At 36.6% G+C, this 22,279-nt stretch overlaps 2 protein-coding genes across 2 annotated transcripts; both read right to left on the reverse strand.

Moving 5' to 3' along the window:
* Positions 1-4,677: 4,677 nt before the first annotated feature.
* Positions 4,678-8,649, reverse strand: LOC103720348 (Golgi SNAP receptor complex member 1-1-like). The gene is made up of 5 exons (XM_008810007.3): positions 8,397-8,649; positions 6,347-6,574; positions 5,921-6,088; positions 5,032-5,145; positions 4,678-4,926 (listed from the first exon to the last, which is right to left on the reverse strand). The coding sequence occupies exons 1-5, from the start codon at positions 8,430-8,432 to the stop codon at positions 4,813-4,815; spliced, it is 660 nt and encodes a 219-aa protein (XP_008808229.1). The 5' UTR covers positions 8,433-8,649; the 3' UTR covers positions 4,678-4,812.
* A 3,040-nt stretch (positions 8,650-11,689) lies between these two features.
* LOC103720356 (26S proteasome regulatory subunit 6A homolog) lies at positions 11,690-21,483 on the reverse strand. The gene is made up of 10 exons (XM_039126085.1): positions 21,312-21,483; positions 21,039-21,155; positions 20,430-20,537; positions 19,657-19,848; positions 19,238-19,429; positions 16,709-16,827; positions 15,529-15,616; positions 13,187-13,306; positions 12,948-13,088; positions 11,690-12,106 (listed from the first exon to the last, which is right to left on the reverse strand). The coding sequence occupies exons 1-10, from the start codon at positions 21,477-21,479 to the stop codon at positions 12,029-12,031; spliced, it is 1,323 nt and encodes a 440-aa protein (XP_038982013.1). The 5' UTR covers positions 21,480-21,483; the 3' UTR covers positions 11,690-12,028.
* Positions 21,484-22,279: the final 796 nt, after the last annotated feature.

Raw genomic sequence — 22,279 nt, forward strand, 5'->3', positions numbered from 1 at the left:
AGGCTCAATCTAGTTAAGACTCATTAATCTTTTGAAGATACAACGCGAAACCCTTTGAGATGAACACTCCTTTTCTCTCAACTGTCGTCACTCGTCACAAACTCAAGTCCACTCCATCACATTGTTTCGTCCTTCCCCCACTTCAAAAAGACTGTCAGGAAATTATCAGCTGTTAAGTGACCTGTTGGCGTGCTTCATATATCTCCACTCCTTTGCCAGAATGCCTTGACATACAAGTGATGTGAGAATATCTTTTTCTAGCTTGTCTATTGCATCAAGGAGTATATCTCATTGGGATCTCTAAATGTTTCCATCTTTCCTATATATATATATATATATTCCACCAAAAGAAACTTTGGCTAACATCAGCAGATATGGATGAACAAGAACACCAACCAATAGGAGGACTGGGCCAAAGACCTAGTCTTTCCTTTGAAGTCGCCATCAGATTGTCTTTTGCAGATGCTCGCCGAGTAAGATAGAAGCCTCGGGGCCATCTATTTATCTAAAAGATTACTGCGAGAACTAAATATACTCTACTCAGAAACAAGTCCCAGTCCGGGCTGAGACGGACCAAGCGGCAGCGGCCCTACGGAGAGAGTGTAGTCCCTTCTTTTTTTTCTTTTCTTTTTTTCTTTATTATTATTATTATTATTATTATTTGCTAAGGCGGATGGATCATACCAGACGAGTACGGATGCATCCAATAAAATCAAAAAATAAAATACCTCGAAGTGCCAGAGGCAACTCACCATCTCCAGCCCATGGGTACCTGAGTGCCATGATAGTCCTTTCATGGAAAACAGGTGATTTTTTAGCTACTTGGGTCGTGCAAAATGATGTACTATAGCACTTACTGCGTCCTTAAACTGGCGCAGTCCAAGGCAACACATGTACATGATCAACATCTATAGTTTGATTTGTTCTCAGATAATGACAGGAGGGAGGCTCTCAAGTTTGCCTTCCGACTTGTTCTTCTGCACCCATTAGCTCTAATGTCTCTCGGGGTAAAAAGAATAAGGAACTAGAACTGTATGGAACCATTTAGCTGAGTAAGTAACATTGTAACCTTGAAGCCTGCAATGGAAAAGATGAGATGTTGTTACAAGAGACACCTGCCAATTTTATCCAGTTGTCTCCGACTTGCAAACACATGCTGATAAACCATTCGATCAACCTTGAATGAAGTATAGACCTTGATAATCTAGGTCGAATAAAAATGTAACTATCCAATCAACCTTGAATGAAGTATAGACCTTGATAAACTAAAGTCTAAAATGGTCTCCAGCTGACAAAAATGGCACCCGATGTTAAACAATATTGACTGAATGTTGTGATCACCCTTGAATGAAGTATAGACCTTGATAATCTAGGTCGTATAAAAATGGTTTTCTATATTGAAAGCTTAGTGTGCGATATTTTTTCCCTGCCTCAAGCTGAAGGCACGACATGTATTCTTTCTCCGAGAAACAGTTCTCCACACATCTTCAGCCATAGACAACGTGTGTCTGAAAACAATAAAAGACCACCTATCAAGGAATTGATGGTATTATTCTGTATGTGTATATAAATTAGCAAAAACTGAGTTTCTTGCATGATCACTGATTCCATAATTATTAAGTGCACTGCACTTTCTTCATTTGTCCATTCAAGGATTGCATCTGACTTCATTTGTTTCCATTGTTCACAATTCTCAGACACTCATATCAGCTGCTTACATATATAGATAAACTCATCATTATGCAGTACTTCTCCTTCTCATAGCCGAGAGTTCCATAACCTGAGGCATCCCTAAATTCCCATTACTAATATTTTATGGGTGGTAAAGGTTTTTCCTTCAGCAAGCGAAAGCAAGCATTTGACCTGATGCCATTTCTCCCGAGTAACCTTTTTACTACTGGAAAGTGGGAGGTGCAGGGTGTCTTGAGCTCGGCAGTTTGGAGAATCATACTTTCAGCTTCCCTTCCAAAGTCTCCTATGAGATTCAGCCATAAATAGTTCATCTGTGCGGAGATTAGGTGGGCTCTTAAGTGCTTCTAAATGAACTAAAGCATGAGTCTAATGACCACCTCTCCTTGGTTTCTGCAAATACAAATAGCATTCTCTTTACAGTAGGAAGAGCACTTGTCACAGGAGCTGGCGAAATTCCTTGAAACTAAGGCTGCTACCAATGTTACACGTTCGACCATGAATCTACTATTTGTTAACTCATTTTTCAGTACGGTATTGCATAAAAAATGTAAAAGCTCCATCCTTTCGAGCCCCAAATATAAGCGCTACAAGCAAGCAACCACAAGATTATCAGTGGATCTGAATGAACAATAGTCTGATCACTCAGATCGCTGAGCAACTAACAGTTAGTTGACATGAATTCTGTTTCTAATGAGTTCCTGTCATTATCTGGAGGAAAAAATTAGGGTAGCTAGATAAGAGAATATAGTACCATATGGATAAACAAAGATTTAGAAAGGGATAAGAAATCTTATGAAGATGATCCATAACAGACAGATAAATATAAAATATAAATATAAACTAGAAGGCCTTCTGCTAATAGCCAATAAGGTGATATATTTTAACAAATGGATTGTTAATTGTCCAGGGCCATCTTGGCCTTCTGCTAATAGCCAATAAAGTGATACATTTTAACAAATGGAATTGTTAATTGTCAGGCCATCTTGCTGATCCTTCTATTCATACTATTTGGAGAATATGTTTCTTTTTCATCTCAAGCCAATGAGTGTAGAGGTCTTCCCCAGGTGAAACTGAATGACAAATAACCAGGACACCAAATCTTGCTAACTGATACATAGAGCAACTAACAGGGGGCTGCATTTTGTCCCCCCTTCAGAACTATTGCCACTTTGAAGGAAACTTATGCCTTATCTAGTAAGATAATTATCCAATCCTCTCCATCTGTATTTTTGAATAAAACAAATTTGCTGACATATGAAAAATTCATGACGAATACGTCAGAATAAAATCATCTAATCTACAAGAACAAAATTTTGTTATGCTCATAATCTTTAGTCTGTATCTGTCTTAATTCTGACTTCTATTCAAGTAGTTTTTTCTTCGCTAAATTGCCCAAAGCTCATGCCTTTTTCAATCCCCGATTTTTTACTTTCCTCTTCTCCCTCGATATGGAAGAAAGAGGCTTACGTAATTGTAATTTGTGATGTTATGCTTTTTTCCCTTCACCTTGAAGCAAACTATAGGAAGCATTTGTGATGCAATGCCTTGACTGAAAAGAGCTACTAAATGACACGAGTGAAACAGGGTCTTACTACAACTGCGTCCAAGTATTATATTCTTGTTCAAAGATAGGACTTCAGTGGCAAACAACTCATTTGAATTCTGTTTCCGCCCTACTCATCTCACTTGCATGCAATATAACAATTTTACTCCTGGTCACCTTCCACTCCTTGACCTCCCTCACTATCCACCTCTCTTATCTACCTCTTTTCAACTACCTCCTTTCTCAGGAAAACAAAAAATACCTCCAAGTAATCCACCCAAGATAAAAGCAAGAAGACGAACTCTTGCAACAACTACAAGTAAATGGGCCATTTGGCGTAGCAAAATCTAATGAAACCTCGATATGTGTAATCCTAATCCTCATATAAATACAAAATATGTTTCAAGTAATGAAAAACACATTAAACATATATTTCTAGTTAAAATTGTATCTGACTCAGCCAAACAACCATGATCTTAACCAAATCTGCTCTTTAGCTTGATATTACAATACAGACATTTAAGTAAATCCAAGCTTTGATTCTTGGGGTCCTCTAGTGCCGCCTACTGTGGAGAGCAATGGAGCAACTTGAATTAGGCCTTGTTTCTATTCTAAAGATGGTAAAGCTTTGTGCCATGCCTGACTATGAACTATCAACCCTCTGTGTCCAGCCTCTAGGACTTGGTCACCAAGGAAATATATGTCATCAGCCAGTAGGGCGTGCATCAGGGAGAATTTTCAGGTTTTGAACCCAGAAGCAGCATTCCCACCATATTTGTCAAACCATAATCTTGCAACAAGAAATTAAGATTCATATGGAGCCTTACCAATATTGGTGGGTCTTTTCCTAGAATGGTACCCATCATTGTCAATATTTGATAACTCACCTTCCGCCATGGAAAAAATCTATATGAGATGGCTTAAGAGTGTGTCGTCAATTACATTTGTAAGGATTTAGACAATGCTCGTGATTCTCGAAAACAAGTTCCTCATGTGGAAACCTTACTTGGTGCATTGCCTGCAACCTTCGCTCTACATGACCCTTGCAGTGCTCTCTTTCAGCTACCCTTTTGCTAAACAACATTGCATCGGATATCCCTCCTTGTCCTCAAGAAAAAAGCAAAAACAAAAACAAAAAAACAATGCATTGGATATGCTCCGGCTCCCATTAGAGCTAACATTAGAAAGACTAGCATTGTGGCAAGTTCCATGCAGGTCCTTGATATAAGAAGATTGTAACCTATCATATGATAAGGAACAGTATGAAGTGATCTAATTATGTCCCCTAGATATTTCACCATGTTAGGCAGTCCACTACATCTCAGCGCTGGTTTTTTAGCTTGACTAAACAAGTGGGTGATCTATACCAGCAAAGCATCCGGTAAAGTATCCATGACATGCCACGTGTCTCAAGAAGCATCCGTTAAACATTAGACATAGCATGGAACAAAAGGAAGATAGATAAGATGTGACTGCATTTTGAGTTTTCGAAAACCAAAACAGCTTACTGATGAACAAACACAGTGACAAAGAATCTTAATATAATAAGGACTGCAGCTCAATATGTAAACTGCACCCTATTTTGACAGCCAGTAAATCAAGATAAGAAATGTACAAACAGAAGCAACAAGGGAAAGAATGATGGTATCCATTGATTTTTTCCTTCTAATTGCTGAGAGAATATGATTTACCTGCACAATTAATGAATATAGTATATTGATAAATGATCCATTCAACAATACTGGCATCAATCTGCTAATTTATTTTGGATCAGGTAAAATACACTCATCACATACCGTGGGAACTCGGTTGCTAAAATTGCTTATCTTATTGTTGATACCACCAAATGTAGAGCGTTGAAAAACAAGTGTTCCTAAAGTAGCCTGGGCTTGAGATATCACAGTATCCATCTGCAGTCAAACACGAGTTTTGAGCAGAAAACATTTCATGATTGCATAGCTTCTACAATCTCCTTTTCAAGTCATCGATGTCAATTACACAAATTTAGTTGGCCAACTCATTCAAATAAAAACAATCACAAATAAAAAAGTTTCTTTCAAATTGATATACAGTAAGAGCAGAACAAATAATGTTTTCAATGATTTTTTTTAATTACATATTACAAAAGTATAGTTAACAAAAACTAAGTATAATAAAAAGTGGACAGTTTTATGAAAATGGTGGCCTTGTAAATAGCCATTGTTTAAGTTTGTTGGATAAAGTTATACTATAGCATCTGAGTACTGATATTTGAAATATGAATACAGATGCAGGAAAACTGTACAATAAACTAATATTATAAAACATTGAATTGAGATTAATAAGTAGATTTACAAATGCGAATCACCTGCTCGTTGATATGTAACTAGAAGTGGACAGTTTTATAAAAATGGTGGCCTTGTAAATAGCCATTGTTTAAGTTTGTTGGATAAAGTGTATACTATAGTATCTGAGTACCGAAATTGAAAATGTTGACTTAGTACTGATGAGATATCAGTCAACATTATTTATTCCTTAAAGATGCTAGCCAGTAAAGATAAGTTTCTTTTGTAGCTAATGATGCATCCATGTAGCATCAAACCTGGCCATTCCACTAGCTGCATTTCAAGATGAAAGCCGGCAAAGGCTTCAGGACAAGATGGGTACAGAGAGGAAGAGAATGGAGGGCATGAAAGAGAAAGAGACCTGTCCTGAACTTCTACTTAGAGCTGCTTGTTCTTTAAGAAGAGCCTGATCAACAGAACCAGCTCCCTCTTCCATATCCAATCTTGCCCTATCGAAATCCCTGAAGTCTAGAAGGAGTGATGCATGTTCCTGCTTAGTCCTGATGCTAGAGCGGAGCCGATAAAACTCCTGCATTTAAAAAAATTAAACACCAGGGTTAGCATTCACCAGAATCTACAGATGCCAAGCACTGATGTAGTTCTGATCCTAGTCTTTTTAACAATGAGAGGCTTATAACTATAAAAGCAGCATGTCAATTCTAATGTTCAAGGGCACTTTATCTTGGTACATACTAGTTGCATACTCTAGGTATAGTTTCATTTAAAATTAACAATCAGATTTAGCTTAAATTTATTGGTTCTTCATCTGGTTAACAAGCTTTTGTACCTGAGTAAGATCTTGCAGAATTTCTTTGTGCCGAGTTAATGTATGTGAAAGAATTTCTGAGCCTCCTGAAGATACCCAGGTTTGCATTTGTGAATTAACATGCTGAAGTTGTTTCAGTAATCGTTCTATTCCAGATTCAAGATCATTCTCTGAACCATCAGGTTTTGTGGAAACCGATCTACGATATGAATTCATCTGCTCATCCAGCTGAGCTTCAAGTTTCCTTGCCTGCATGAAAAAGAAAAAACAGTTTCACTAAAGGTTGGATATATTCTATCAAATGCTCACTTCGTCAATGGATTTCAAACAAATACCAGCATAGTATTCACCTGTTGGAAGCAATACAGCATATTGTAATCATGCAACACAATGTATGTTTCATTGTTCTCATTTCATACTGGAGGAATATATGCACGTATTCCATAGCTTTATTCCTATTTGAAGAGTTTCAGTATTCTTGTATGAAATTGTCAGACTAAGTGGCTTGTATATGCCGTTTCGCATAGATGGGTAATGTAAAGTGTTGGGTGCAATACATCCTCACTACAACTGAAAAAAAAAAAGTTGCAAAACAGTTTGTTGAAACAAAATTGCAGTAGAATCTCAAAGGTTTCTCTATAGAATGGGGGAAACTAAATATATATTTTTTTAAGAAACAAAACTAAATATATGTCAAGTTAAAAAATGTTGGAATGCCAAAAGTAGTAAGAAGGATGTAATTGTGAAGGCTGCTCAAGAGGATATCACTAAGGACTTGCAACAAAAAAGCAACATGAACCAGCTGTATGAAATCGAAAACAAGAGAAAGGCTTGGAGAAAAGAAGGAAATAGTCATATATAAAACACTCAGTACTCACATAACATAATTCTTTTTGCAGACATAATCGACTGTCAAGTAAGTCCCCTCAATACTAATTTGGTTATTACTCGAAAAGTATGGTTTAAAGTGTCAGCTTAAATGCTACATCTATTGATCTTTGACATATTAGTCTGACACAATCATATGGATACAAGTGTTTATGGATCACATGGTCATTGACCTAACACTGATAGCACTCCATTGTTCATGCTTGAAAATGCTCGAATTCAGCTGTTTCAGGCAAAAACTAAATGGCTCTTAATAAAGCCTGATCCTGTTCAATTTTTGGGCTTTAAGATAAGCTGAAACCATGTTTCAACCCATTTATTGCCGTGAACCTTACTTCATCCCTCCATAAGAACCAAAGGCCAGACCCGAGTAGAAATCAAGCCAAATGAAGAAGTTTCAATAAGAGTGGAACGCTGTCAATCTGGAACACACTCAAAACCTATTTTAAGCAAACCAGAAGTAAACATTTATATCTCTGGGAGCTCACTGTTTTCTAGAACAATCGTGCAAGATGACAGCATAAATAATATCAGATCTACCAAAACTCCTTCATGACCTATAAGATAATTTTCCATGTTTTTCTGAAGAAGAAATTTTTTTTCCATAGAACCCCAAAGTTCAAACTTTAGAAGCTAAGCAAAAAAAAAAAAGAAAAAAAAAAGAAAAAAAAAGGATCTTCCTACATGAGACACGCTGGATCTAGAATCCCGACGTACAAGTTTCACATTACCAAACCGAGGCATAAATAATTCTTGCAAAAAGATCGCTAACTTTAAGCACCGCCATCTGATCCCATAATGCCCTAAAATTCCTCTAATCCGAAAAATCCAGTCCAGATGAATCCAAATTCCCTGTTCAAGAAGCTACGCATCACATCTTCAAGCTCTAGATTTAATTAGGACGATTGAATCATATCCAGGAGCTAAATTCAATAGATCAACCAAAAATAATCATTTGACTACATAAAAATCCCACTTTTTTGACCTAATTTTGAACAGGGACGGAAAATCCTTCAAACTATCTTACTCGTGATCCGTAGATACCGTAATAGATGGGAATAACAATTGTTGAAAGAAGCCACATTACTGAATGAAATCAACACCAACTCTTTCGAAATTCCAACTTGCGGCATATAAAACGAGAAGAACAAATCAAACAAGAAGATATCTAATGGAAGAGTACCTGTTTCCGGAGGGCGTCCCAAGACGACGCCTCCATGGCTCGTGGCCGGATCGATCGGGAGAGCGATCGAAGTTTGATGAGGAGGAGGAGATTGCTTCGGACACGGGCGCACTCTTAAATCTTAATTGATGGAAGGTGGAAGCCCAAGATGGGACTCGTTAACCGCCTTTCCCCTTCCTCTCCAGTACAGATCCTCTCTACGGCGGGTGGATGCCCGAAGGAACGCCCAATCGGATTTTTTGGGAAAAACCGGACCGGGCGTTAAGAGGTATATTTAAGGGCCATTCTCTAGTAGATAAATACGGTGAAAAAATTATTCATATTTTTTTGTTTGTTTAGATGAATAAAATTATTTTTTTATAGATAAGAAAGTCTTATATAGAACACCTAGTTTTACCACGGATATAGAAAAATAATGAATTAGAAAACTGTAAGTAATCGCAGGTTAATATAGGGCTCCACAAATAATATTTCATGCATCTTAATAAAATTGTTAATTTGGACCAACTTCATGCGGGAATTACAAGAATTCAACCCAGGGATGTAGAGATAATAATTTATGTAGTCGGCAATGATTTGCCGGTTTTATATGAAGATGGGGTCGAGAGACTTTTTAATAATGTAAGGCTAAAGAAAGGACTCTATTAAATATAATTTTCTGACAGCATTTTGCTGCTTTATACAATATTTTTCTGACCGCTTGAAAATGGCCTATCAGCTCATCAGTACTCGAAAGAAGGATATGCCCTATTCCAAGGGTGGATTGGAGTTACTATGGTGTTGATGAAGTTGCTAGGTAGCCTGCAAATAAATTCCGTCCATGGTTCGCATGGTAAGCTGAGATTAAATCATGCCATTTTTAAGCCTGCAACCTGACTCCTTGGGAATATATATGAGTAGAGGTAGCAATTTTAACCAACTCATTAGGTATTCGATCCAAACTGGCCTAGTGCAGCAGATTTTACTCAACTTGTTTAAATTCAGAAGCTGTATGGGTTTTAGATATTTAGTATTGTTGAAACTTAGAAAATATATATATTCTGTGAAAATCATAATAGTTGATTATTTTTGTTGTTTTGTTTCCAAACCCTCAATTAATTTAATTTATATATGAACTGTTTCTTATTAAAATATATTATAGTTGTTGATGTCAACTAGAATTCTCTGTCTAAATCAAAAGTCATAAGAGAATAAGTTATAAACTTCTCTCATTCATATTGGAGTTGTAATCTCATTGATTATAACTGTAAGCTATAATTATCCGACCCAACCCACCCCATCTTGTCTACCCGATCCGATCCTCCACAACCTATCCCATCAACTTACCTGCAAATTTCTGATTGTGGACCTTAAAGTAAACATCACCCTTTCAAAACCTCTGAGTCTCACTATCTTTCCTTGTGGTTACAAAATTATTTTGTTAAAACCTTCCTGCATTCTAGATTTTGAATGTACCATGAGAAAACCAGATGCCTAGAACAACAGGCACCTCTGTATTTAAGCTTAAGGCCAGATGTTGCCTCAGATATTGATAATTCTCTCGTGGGCTTGTTAAATGCTTAACGTATGCATGAAATCAGTTTTATTAATTAAAGAAACTTGGATTGATGATGCTGCAGACACCTTTTCAACTCTTGTATTTTCTTCATCTTTTTTCTAAGCTCTGGATATTACCATATTTGTTGCAGACCACTGGTAACGATTATCTTCTGGCATGACTCCCAAAACTTTAAGGCTACAAAAGCATGGTCATGAGATGCTCCTGTCTGTTCATGGTTCATTACATGGAGTGTACAAATAAGAAAACTTGGCGGCCATACGTGGTACGTTGTTTTTGTACTTTCTCAACTAATTGCTGCAGGTCCCTTTTATGTCTCTTCTTCTTTCATATTCATTTCCTTCAACTGGAAATCTTCAGAATCTGGAGATGGAAGCCATGATGGTGCCGCCTAATATAAGAGGGTTCGCATCCACATATGCTGGTCAGTGATCTTTTCACTGTAGATAACATGTCACATTTTCAAGCATCCATATGTCAAAAACTTTTCTGAATTATATATATATTATCTAATTTATTACAGGAGCAAGTGCAGCGAAAGATGTCAACAATTGAATTAGTGATCTCATGGTTTCTGCGAAGTGTTATATAACATTTTTTGGAAGATTCATCCAAACAAACTATTTTTACCAGTTTTGGAACATGCTATTGCTCGCGAAGCATCATTCTGATATCCGGCCAATGGTACTTTTCCCAAATGCTGTGAACCGTTGCTACTGACTCGAAGGTGCGCATAACTACTATCTGGTTGGCAGTGACATCCAACCAACATGGCAGCAGGGCATTTGATCCCACTTTAAGTGAAGTGTTGTCGTACTTTTTTGTATAGTGCCGCACCTACCAGCTGCTGAACGTCTTTAAATTGAGTGAAGGTGATTAATTCTCCGGGGAAATGTTTAGCTCCAAGTTGAAATATGGATATCTAAAGCAAAGGATGCATACGGGGAACCACAAAAAAAAAAAGGTATAATATTGCCGTCAGTAAGAACTAATCTATTGTGACCACATTGAAGGGCAATAAGTCCAGCCACCAAATAGTTCGTATCTAACCTCTTTTGTCGTCGACTCCCAACACAGTAAAATTAGTTAAATCACTTGCCAACCTGAATACTGGAGAATCTCCGTACCGAGCAGGGAATTACACCTCAGAAAGCAAATCTTGTAGAAGCTTGGATCTTCACTGGTAGCACCATCTCAAATGCAGCGAATTATCAGCACAGATCTACATATTAATTCCCTCCCAGAATTCACCGTCTTCATCCTCTCCCTTGGTGTAGCATGCATGATGTCCGGACAGCACAAATGCTCATTTTCACCAGCTCAGAGAGTACGCACTTCATCAAAGTAAACTTGGCCTGAAAATGGGTTCTTGCCATCTAAACGTAGTCAGATATAACAGGCATTTTTCCCCTGCTGCCGCCATTCATTCGAGGAAGGGAGATAATTGCTGAGAGACAACCTCACGCCACGACCAATTGTTGCAGTTCGTGCTGGAGGAAAATTCTATAAGAAAAATGTCGGGCTAACCAAGAGATTGCAAAGCAAAACTGATAGATAAACGCAAATTGCTAGTCCCCTACTTCCCATTAAACTATGCATTCATCAGTGATTTCCTGCTCAACCTGTCAATTTTGCTGGTAACTCCAAAAAAATGAATCAATCCAGACAGAAATATTCCACTCCCTTTGCTCAGAGACCATAGGTAAATTATTGTCAAGGGGTATATGGCACACCAAACGAAAACCAAGTCAATTTATATATACATGACTGATGGAAATTCAGTTCATCCATCAATAATCATTTCTAGGCATACAGGGTGGTCCCACAGACTGAACTACAATCTATGTATCAAACAAAGCAACGTGCTTAGGGTGTGTCAGCACAACCGTGATAAATTAGGGCCCCAATAAAGCACAAAGTAAGACAACATTTGACGATACATCTTGATATTTTTACGATGCTTCATGATAAAAAGTATTCTAAACAAAGACCGTTGGAGAAATCCTAGAAAATTAACATTTTAGAACATAACTTTTATTCAACTGCATCAGTACAAGGAAGCCCACACAAACTATTAAGCATAATAATTTAAACTGGCTTTCTTCTTGGCCTGGACTTGGATAATCCCTTCATTGAAATCTTCATGTGTCACCTGAATTAAAAAATAAATAAATATGTAAACTGATTATTGTTTTAATTACAACCGTGACAACATGAAAAAAGACATTATTTGGGTGGTGTTGTGAATACGAGTAGTAGTGGGTTCTCCTAAATGGATTATCGGTGCATTTGATTCATTAAACATGCATTAAATCCAACAATATTTAATGTGATCATTGCATTGAATCGCAGGTAATTAGGCAAATGTAACTGGCAAACATGGCATAGTGCCACCACACCTGGTGTTCCTTGCTGAACAAATTAATAAAAAATAACCCTTTTGTTTAAAAATATTTAAAAACATATACAACATGCCATGCCCACCAACAGCAGATGTTAGTACTAGCCCGGCCTGGTATGGGCCTGCCAGAGGCTGGCACTTGAAATCATAACTCTATTGCATAAGATATCCATGATCGTAAATAACATTGATATAGGAGAAATTTCTTCAATATTTTTGACCAAAGCATTATGCTTATTCACCATTCTATGCATGCATGCACGAGTAAAATGACTTGCTAAAATGCAATTTGTGACAAAATTTAATGCATTTAAAAAGAATCAAACCAAATATTTTGGGCCCAAACTAGTAATGACGCAAACACATAACAAAACTAGAAGATGTGACAGGACATCACTGCAGGTGAAAACAGGAAAGCTAATGTGCAATGGTAAGGAACTGCCTGCCATTTCATTATGGAACTAGAGTTCCATGATTAGCCATGCCTGAAACATGTGCTTTCTCATTCCCAAACCAGCACCATGAAAAGTTTTTCGCAAGAAAAAAGGAATTACTCAAGCGATATAGCATGAACCAAGGAAGAGATTAGAACCTCGGTTGCATCTCGACGCAGAGCGAGCATGCCAGCCTCTACACAAACTGCCTTCAGTTGTGCCCCATTGAAATCGTCTGTTGATCGAGCCAGCTCTTCGAAGTTGACATCAGGGTGTACATTCATTTTCCTAGAGTGTATCTAAATTTCGATGACAAAAAAAAGGAAAAAACTTAGTTTCTAGTGGAGCATGCATTTAATATACATGCGCACTGGGAGGACATAGCAGTTATGACCACCTGCAATATCCGAGCTCTTGCTTCTTCAGATGGATTAGGGAACTCAATTTTGCGATCTAAACGACCAGAGCGCATAAGAGCAGGATCAAGAATGTCAGCACGATTGGTTGCTGCTATGACCTGTAAAATCAAAAACATTATTGTCAAGACAATAAAACAGAACTAATAGTTTGATGATACTACATATTTGCCAAGAACTTCACAGATCAAAAACCACTATGAAGCCTTACAGTGAGCACTGATACATAGCATTTCTATTCCAAACCATATGATCAGCATCAGCAAACTTAGAGTTGCCTCAAGAGTCTAGGACACAAGTGGATGAAATAAGGTGTACATGCACACATCTCATTCAATATCACATGGGGCATGGCATAGAACACCAGCTTCCACTCCATGCACATCTCATTTGCACACCCTTTCATGAACTGTTTATTAGCAGATCCAAATCCAATAATGATTAGCATCATGAAACTTAAAATTCTTTCAAGGGTCTAGGGCACAGGGTGACTTCAAGAACAAGGCACATCATATAATGGCATTTACCTATTTGCAGATTCCTAAATCAAGTAGAAAGAATCTGAAGTACTTTGCGGCATAGAACTGCCATACAAAACCAGAACATTTGAGTACAGCCAAAGAAACTGGCTCCCTGTTCATGCACATATTCCATTACCAATTGCATATCCCTTCAAATAGGTTTATTAGTAGCTATCAATATGACGCAGAATAAAATGTAAACAATTTTTATCATGTAACATACCTTTCTTTATTTTATTTCAAAATTCAGTTAGATTGGATTGAGTCCCTCCCCCCCAACCCCAAAATTTCTTCTTTCTATTTCCAGTTCCACATGCATGGTGCATCCATATATCTATAAGGTAACTATAGCATACTCTTCATCCTATTCTTTTGCTTTATCTGGATTGCCAGAAGCATCATACCAGTCATATCTGACTCACAGCCAAAACATCTTATCAGGAGGGCGAGAGCTTGACCAGCTCTAGAGATACCTCTTGCCTTCCTAGGCTTCTTTATGCTTCGAAACCATTTTTATTGTGTCCAGTTTTTTCCTTCTTTTCCTCCATTTTTTCCCTTTAACTTGTCTTCTTACCATTTTCAGTTCCACTTATGTTGTGCATCCACGTATCTAATAAGGTATTATATCATATTCCGGATCCCTTTTGTAACGACAAAGACCTCTCCCAAAAAGACGAGATAAAATTCATCTATTGGAATCCTTGACCCTTGTTTAGATACCGAAGATCAAAATGTGGAACTAAATACATGCCTGCAATGATCCTCATGCTATTGTTTTACTTTATCTGAGTTAGTATAAGCATCTTATCCCGTCAGAATCTGACTTCGCCAAAATATCTTGCTCGGAGCGCTTCAGCAGCTCCAAAAATTCCTCCTGCCTGCATGGGCTTTTTTATGCCTTCAGCCCATTTTTACAACAACAGTGTCTAGCTGCAACATTTTCTAGCAAGACCTTTGATCAAAATTAAGTTATAAAAGTTAAGGTCATCCGCTCCAAATCTATCTATAATGTGTCTTTTACAATATAAAAAAGCGCATCCCAGTGTACGAGGCTCTGCCACTACAAGAAATAGGAAGAATTAGATGTACGCAACCTATCTCCACATGCAGAGAGGGTGTTTCCCTATGTTGAACATATGATACCCAAGTTGCAATGAAACAACCTTACCATCAAGCCAAAGCCCACCATCATGTCTTTTACAATATGGTTACCAAAATGTAATGTCTATTTCAACTACCATACAAGTCAATCTTTATTATCTTACAACATTACAAGCCACATAGCAAATGTTTTCTAGTCACTCATGCTTCACAAATTGTTCTGAGAAAATCACTTCACCATTTCTTCATGCACTCTTGGTGAAGGCTATTTTGAGATCGACAATGATGATAGAATGAGATTGACCATGGATAATAAAATGAACAATATATTTATTTAGAAATCCACCTTTATTGGGAGCAATAAATTGTATATAGACACAAAGCATGAAAGAACGTATGGGTCTACAATTGTAGCATGTCTGCAGCTGGAACATTGGAGGGGTGAAGCTAAGGGCCTCAGTGCACTTTTGTCTAACAATTGACCAAAAGGTTCTGAAGCCTAAAACAATAATGTCTAAATGCTAAAAGGCAAAAAGAGAACATAATTATACATGTAAGAGTGATGAAAATATAAAAAATGAAATTTTGTAAATTATAAGCTATATGTAATGTCAAAGAACAATCTAAGTCACATTTTTCGTTCTCAAAATTTAAAAATGTAGGAAAATTTTATAATACAAAAAAAAAGAGTATATCCTGACCTTTATTCGGTCATCGCTGCTAAAACCATCAAGTTGATTAAGTAATTCCAACATTGTCCGTTGCACTTCCCTGTCTCCACTCACTTCACTGCAGTATAGAACACATTTAGTATCATGAAGATTATGAATAGATGTAGTATCTAATTGCAAGAAGTTTTTAGCATCTGACTGTGCTGATTATTCAACTCAAAAAAAAGACTCTGCTAATTATTATTTAGAATAATAGCACAATTTGAAATACACTTATCTTATTTAATTTAAATCGTGTACTCCAAAGTGCTAATTTACCGTTTAAGGAAAGCAGCTGACTATGTATTTAGCATGGAAATGTAAATTATTTCAAGGGGAGAAAACTAGGTCCATGTGATGTCATGCATCAAATAAACTACTTAAATATCTGGCGTAGGACATATCTCATCCTCGCAGATAAGTATGATCTGTAACAAAAAACAGTGGGAAGTTCCATTAAAGTTTTTTCTTTTTTTCTAAAGATTGAGAAACGAGATATTGAGATCCAAGAAAACCTATCTGAAATTTGTAATGAAGGAAAAAGCTAAAGTTGCTTGAACTGGAAAACTGACTATATTTGAAGGCATAAGTATTATTGAACCATCCAGCAGATTTGGTTGCATAGAAAAAAAAGTTACTCAAATAATGCTTGCTCGGTTTTGTAAGATAAAATTTCAATCCACACATAAGAAAAAGGAAAGGGATAAACAGAAAATGTGCAAGAGATGTACAGAGCTAGGGAGAAGCAAATAACCAAAGGAGAAGAATGTTGCACAGAGCACTAAGTTGGTAATATTGCTGCAATAACCTACAAAAGTTGGCCTTGGTAACCCACAAAAGCATCTCAACAGATGCAATAAAAATTAGGCATATTAAAATTTATTAGTTCATGATTACTGGAACTCATTCTTATAAGAGCGGGGTCGCATCAATTGCAAGATGAGCTCATCAATAATTCTACATGATCGAATCACTTGACATAACCGTTTACTTCAAAGAAGAAAAAGTGTTAGGCCACTAACATGCTATACTAAACAGGGTAATGCTCTCCAAAGGACTTATAAAATGTTAGGGCTACTAAAGAATGACTTAAGAATTCTACTTGTATCAATATTTGAGAGGAACCACATGCATCTACGATGGTACATCATAAAATGGGAACATGGCATACCTATCAAATCGCTTTGTTCCAATTGCATCAATCTCATCTATAAAAATTATACAGGGAGATTTTTCCTTTGCAAGCTGAAAGGCATCACGAACAAGTTTTGCACCATCACCAATAAACATCTGAATATGTCCCAAAAAAAACCAGTCAGTTGCATTTACACTGGACTATGGCGAGGCGAAAAAAATCTAACATTATTTTGTATTCATAACTTCAAAGTTCAAACAGATAATAACTGAATTTTTTGCATCAATTTATAGTTCGTATAGAAAGAATATGATGCAACAGTTAGAACTACAGATGGACAACGTTATGAAATATGAGTTGCAAAGGACCAATAAGAACTCAGTCTATTAGATGTACCTAAAGTTATCTTCATCGGTATCTAGTACCTAACTCTACTTCCTTGAAAGCCTCCATCCCTGTAATTTTTTCCCTTTCTGTTACCCAGCACACAATACATGATCATTCAAATGCCAGCATCAAAGTATGCTTGTTTTGTGAAAATAATTCTATCCTGTAGGGATGGGAAAAGAAACCTCAATTTTGTAGATGATCAATAATAAAATTTAGAGGCTCAAGCACTACAAAGCATATAAGAACAAAGAAAGATTGAAAGATCTGCCTAAAGGAGTGATGCATCAAAGTCTTGAAGCCATGTCATACTCTTCCGATTCCTTAAAAAAAAAAGTTCTCAGCTCATTCAACAAAAAAATTTAAAATAAAATTGATAAAATACAAAGTTGAATCAGAATTAGTGAACATGACTTCCCCTGATGAAAGATAAAAACTTATCACTTCAAATTTATATGCATGCTAATATCTCATTAAGTACTTGAAGCACATACATGTCTGCCATAGCTAGCCTCTTCGTGCAAAGAATAAAAACTGAAAGCAAGTTTTCAACTTTGAATTAATTTTAGGACTGCAATAACAATTTTTCTTTGCTGAAATCCAAGAGACTCAAAATGACACTTAGATTATTAGCACAGTCCCCGCACATTGATGGCACTAAAAATTCAACATATCATATGATATCCTTTGCACATGCACCAGGAAAGAAGTCATCATATGTTCTCTCCACAACACATCCTATTACAAAATTGAAGGGCTCCTCGAGTCCTTGTTGCACATGGCGTAACAATGAACCACAAAAAAGTTAGGCCAACTTTTGCACTAATAGATTCAACATTATTTTAGCTTGAAATTTATGGTTTGCATGCTGGACCAACTCAAAAGATCCACTCCATTTATGATATTCAAATTTGAACAACTCCAGCTTCAGTTCACTTTTGTTGTAAATATTGTCTTTCTTGAATTTTTTAACTCTAACCTATTTTACAGCATAAGAAATTCGTTATATAATCAGGTATTCAAACATCCTGCAAAACAATTATAAGCATGCATCGTGTGGTTTATGAGGCAGTCTGCGGCTCTGCACATACTTTTTTTCAGTAACAAGCTCATGCAAATGGAAAAATTCCAATCCTGTAAGTAAATATGTGTCAAATCTGTTCTTAAAAAATCATCATGTATAAAACAAATCAGTCAAACTGGATAAATAGACTTTTCCATTGAAAGTTCAATTGGCAACCAAACTTAGTATTAAATGCGATACAACTATATCATTTCATATTTCAAGAAAAGGGTGCATCTGGGAAGTTATGCGGTGGTTTAATCTATCTCAAAGTGTAACAAACCACACAAAAAGGATTAGTCAGATGCAGATAGAGTGATGGCGGCACATAAAGAGAATGATGTAAATGATGCACAATGAGGAATTGAGGAAACAATTTATTTTCCAAATAAGAACTAACAAAGAAAATCACATTTCATCCATATTTGTCATTTAACAATCAACTGAGATCAATCAACTAGGATATGGCATTGCATTAGAAACAACTTCAATAAATGCATGGTTGCTATGACTTAAAGTGGAAGGAACTGGTCAAGCTCTTGGACAATTTCTTCAGCACAGAATATGGAGAGGCAGTGGATTTATAAGCATAAACGAATGGTGAAGAAACAACTGAATGAGAACAGCTCTCCCAAACAGGGCCTTAGTATTAAATGTGATACAACTATATCATTTCATATTTTCAAGAAAAGGGTGTATCTGGGAGGTTAAGTGGCGGTTTAATCTATCTCAAAGGGTAACAAACCACAGAAAAAGGATTAGTTAGATGCAGATAGAGTGATGGTGGCACATAAAGAGTGATGTAAATGATGCTTAATGAGGAATTGAGGAAACAATTCATTTCCAAATAAGAACAAGCAAAGAAAATCACATTTCATCCACATTTGTCATTTAACAATCAACTGAGATCAATCAACTAGGATATGGCATTGCATTAGAAACAACTTCAAGAAATGCATGGTTGCTATGACTTAAAGTGGAAGGAACTGGTCAAGCTCTTGGACAATTTCTTCAGCACAAAATATGGAGAGGCAGTGGATTTATAAGCATAAACGAATGGTAAAGAAACATCTGAATGAGAACACAAGCATGCATTTTGGTCTTTGAATAATAACCTGAACGAGTTGGGGTCCTGCTAGCTTCAGAAAAGTAGCATTTGTCTGTGCTGCACATGCACGAGCCATCAGTGTCTTCCCTGTTCCAGGTGGTCCATACAAAAGCACTCCTTTAGGTGGACGAATCCCTAATTTCTGAAACCGGTCTTGGTGTGTCATTGGCAACACAATGGCTTCAACAAGTTCTTGGATCTATAGACACAAATAGAAGCATTTAGTGGCAGATACAATAAGGAAATAAGAGTGAGCATTTCTTAGCTAACAACCTTAGGGAGGACTCAAGCAAGACTACAATATCTATAGAAATAAAAATAACCAAGATTGAATCTGAAAGTTAGAATAGCAATTGGCTCTTTAGCAGTTGAATTTCATTACAAACACAAAACAACTCATACCTACATTGAGAAAGTAGGGGTTACCTGCTTCTCAAGGCCACCAATATCATTGTAATCTTCAGTTGGCTTTTCATCAACCTCCATTGCCTTTACTCGTGAGTCATATTCCGAAGGAAGGGTGTCCAAGATTAGGTAGCTGTCCTTGTTAACCCCAACCAAATCTCCAGGTTTAAGCTTATCAGGGTCGACTAATCCAACAACAGGAAGGAAGATAGTCTGAAATCACATAAAGAAGTTGTCACCAATACTTAATCACCTAATTCCATCATATGGACAAAGGGTTTTTCAGTTGATAGAAAGCATCAGAGTCCAAGGTCATGCCAAGTCCAAAAATCATGTCCTTCAAAATATAAACAAGGTGGCAATCTGACGACTGACTTTCAATTAGTAAAAGAAATAGAAACTTTAAAAGTCTAAACACCAATAACTCCAGATAGGAGCAGGAGAATAAGACTGGATAGCATATCACATAAGTGTGCACATTGTCATAATTACATAATGAAAAACCAAAAAAGATGAGGACAATAGTTCCCTCATCAAGGTTATATATATATATATATATATATATATATATATATATATATATATATATATATATATATATATATATATATATATATATATATATATGATAGGTTCCATCATCGCATTGCCAAAGTAAGTTAACTTTGAATAGGTTCTGCCAAGACCATTTGATATTTCAACATTCAAGTCTACATTTAGGAGGCAAGATGAAGCAGCACTTGTGCTCTATCAAAAGAAACTAAAATATGGATAAATGAGGACTTCTAGCTTACTTGTCGTGTAGAAGTTTTTAGAACAACACATTTTCCCTTTCTTTGTGAGTCTAGATCAACATTTGCACCATCTTCCTCGGCCTCATCTTCTGGATTCATCTCCAAAATCTAAAGATACCACGAAGGTCAGTTAAAAAAAGAAACAAATGATATGATTAACAATAAGGCGCATCAAGTGCAAAAGTTAATGTCGTAAAATAACGAGATTAAACTGTTTCCATCCTTCAAACCACTAATAACATATAAATGGAAGCCCTGATTATCTAGGTGAAATATATTTGAATCTAATTATGAAATTTATGACAGGATCATCCAAAAGTTCATCATATAATGCCAATGAAGAGGGCTACGAGTCAAGAAGACAGTGAAAATCCATACTTCTTTTTCTTTTCCTTTCTCGTGCTAGAGTTTCAGGGTTTAATACATTGTTATCCTTCAGATAAATTGTACCACCCCCACCCCCCCCCCCCCCCCCCCCCCCCACCCCCAAAAAAAAAAAAAAAAACAAAAAAAAAAAACAAAAAAAAAATCAAACAAAAGTAAAGAAAGAATGAAAAGGGGAATTAAAGGCTTGGAGACGAAGGGAACGCAGGGAGCAGAGAAGAATACCTCGACGATGTTACCAACGAGATAAGGGAGCTGCTTGTTAAGTTTTATCTTTTCCTGGTTCTCCTTTATCTTTTCCTTGAAGGATTCCAACTCGAGATTCGTCCGCTGTAACTCATCCTGCCGCAGATCACAGGATTGGAAAAATCAAGAACAACAAAAATTCTAATTTCTCGCAGAAAGAGCGTGTCAAGAGATGGGAAAGAGGAGGATAGAAGGGGACAAGAAACCCTAGATTGTTTGGGGAAAAGGATGGGATCTTGATTAGGGTTTTACCTTGAGGATCCGGATCTCATTGTCGAGGAGGCGAGAGGCCCTGATGATGTCGTCGGTGGTCATTGAGGCCAGCTGATCGTCTTCGAAACTGTCCTCCATCATAGCTGAAGCCATTGGAGAAGAGTGAGGAGCAAGAAAGAGATGACAGAGACGATGACTGGTGGACATAGGGAGACGAAGCTTTGCATTTTATGACACGTAACGTCGGCAATCGCATTGCCGACTTTATATTTCTTTTTCAACCCCTTCATTAAAGTTGCAGTTTTCGCTTGCCGATTTCGATTTACATGCATTATTATAATTACGAAAAAAATCCACGGCTCACGCTGTTCTGTGTTTCGTTTTGCGAAGTCGGCGTTGTCTGGCGAGTTCATGACTCGTTTGGTGGAAGAGGAAAGGGAAAGATCCGGTCAAGAAATATCCCAAATTTAGTTGAAATTTTTAAAAAATAAAAAATTAGATTCTATATAGCAATAAGATTTTTATATTTTATAAAAAAATATATGGGACATGAAAAGGTTTAATTTTTATTAGTGAAAATTTGAGATTTTTTTTTTCTAAAAATGCCCACTTTTAGATAGAATGAAATAAGATTTTTTTTTTTTATTAAGGACATAACAAATATTCTATATGAGCCATTTTGAAATATATCACTTTTTCATGGCCAACCAAATATGCAAATTTTCAGGCATTAACTTTCCAAAAAATATATTTCAGTAAAAAAAAATTCTTTCCGAACCAAACAAGTATTAAATAGTTTATAGTCTCTATTAAATTAGATATGATGAGTTATACGTGGTTTATAGTCTTCAATTAAATATTAATTATTTATAAGTCTTGGAATTACAATCTTTCCATGAAGGGCAAGCTTAGTCGACGACCATAATATACATATTTGAATGCAACCCAGCATAGGGTCTTTGTAATTCATTGAAAAGAAGAAGTGAATCTCATGCCCTTGGCGTGAC

The sequence above is a fragment of the Phoenix dactylifera genome, chromosome 1 (genome assembly GCF_009389715.1).
Source record: "Phoenix dactylifera cultivar Barhee BC4 chromosome 1, palm_55x_up_171113_PBpolish2nd_filt_p, whole genome shotgun sequence".
In the NCBI taxonomy this organism is placed as follows: Eukaryota; Viridiplantae; Streptophyta; class Magnoliopsida; order Arecales; family Arecaceae; genus Phoenix; species Phoenix dactylifera.

Coding starts and splice junctions, on each gene's coding strand:
- LOC103720356 (XM_039126085.1), bottom strand. CDS start 21,479: ATGTCCACCAGTCATCGTCTCTGTCATCTCTTTCTTGCTCCTCACTCT. Junction 19,849..20,429: donor TAAAAACTTCTACACGACAA/GTAAGCTAGAAG, acceptor ATGTGATTTCAG/ACTATCTTCCTTCCTGTTGT. Junction 16,828..19,237: donor CAGGACCCCAACTCGTTCAG/GTTATTATTCAA, acceptor GGACATATTCAG/ATGTTTATTGGTGATGGTGC.
- LOC103720348 (XM_008810007.3), bottom strand. CDS start 8,432: ATGGAGGCGTCGTCTTGGGACGCCCTCCGGAAACAG. Junction 6,575..8,396: donor GGGACGCCCTCCGGAAACAG/GTACTCTTCCAT, acceptor TTTTTCATGCAG/GCAAGGAAACTTGAAGCTCA. Junction 4,927..5,031: donor TTAGCAACCGAGTTCCCACG/GTATGTGATGAG, acceptor TTAATTGTGCAG/GTAAATCATATTCTCTCAGC.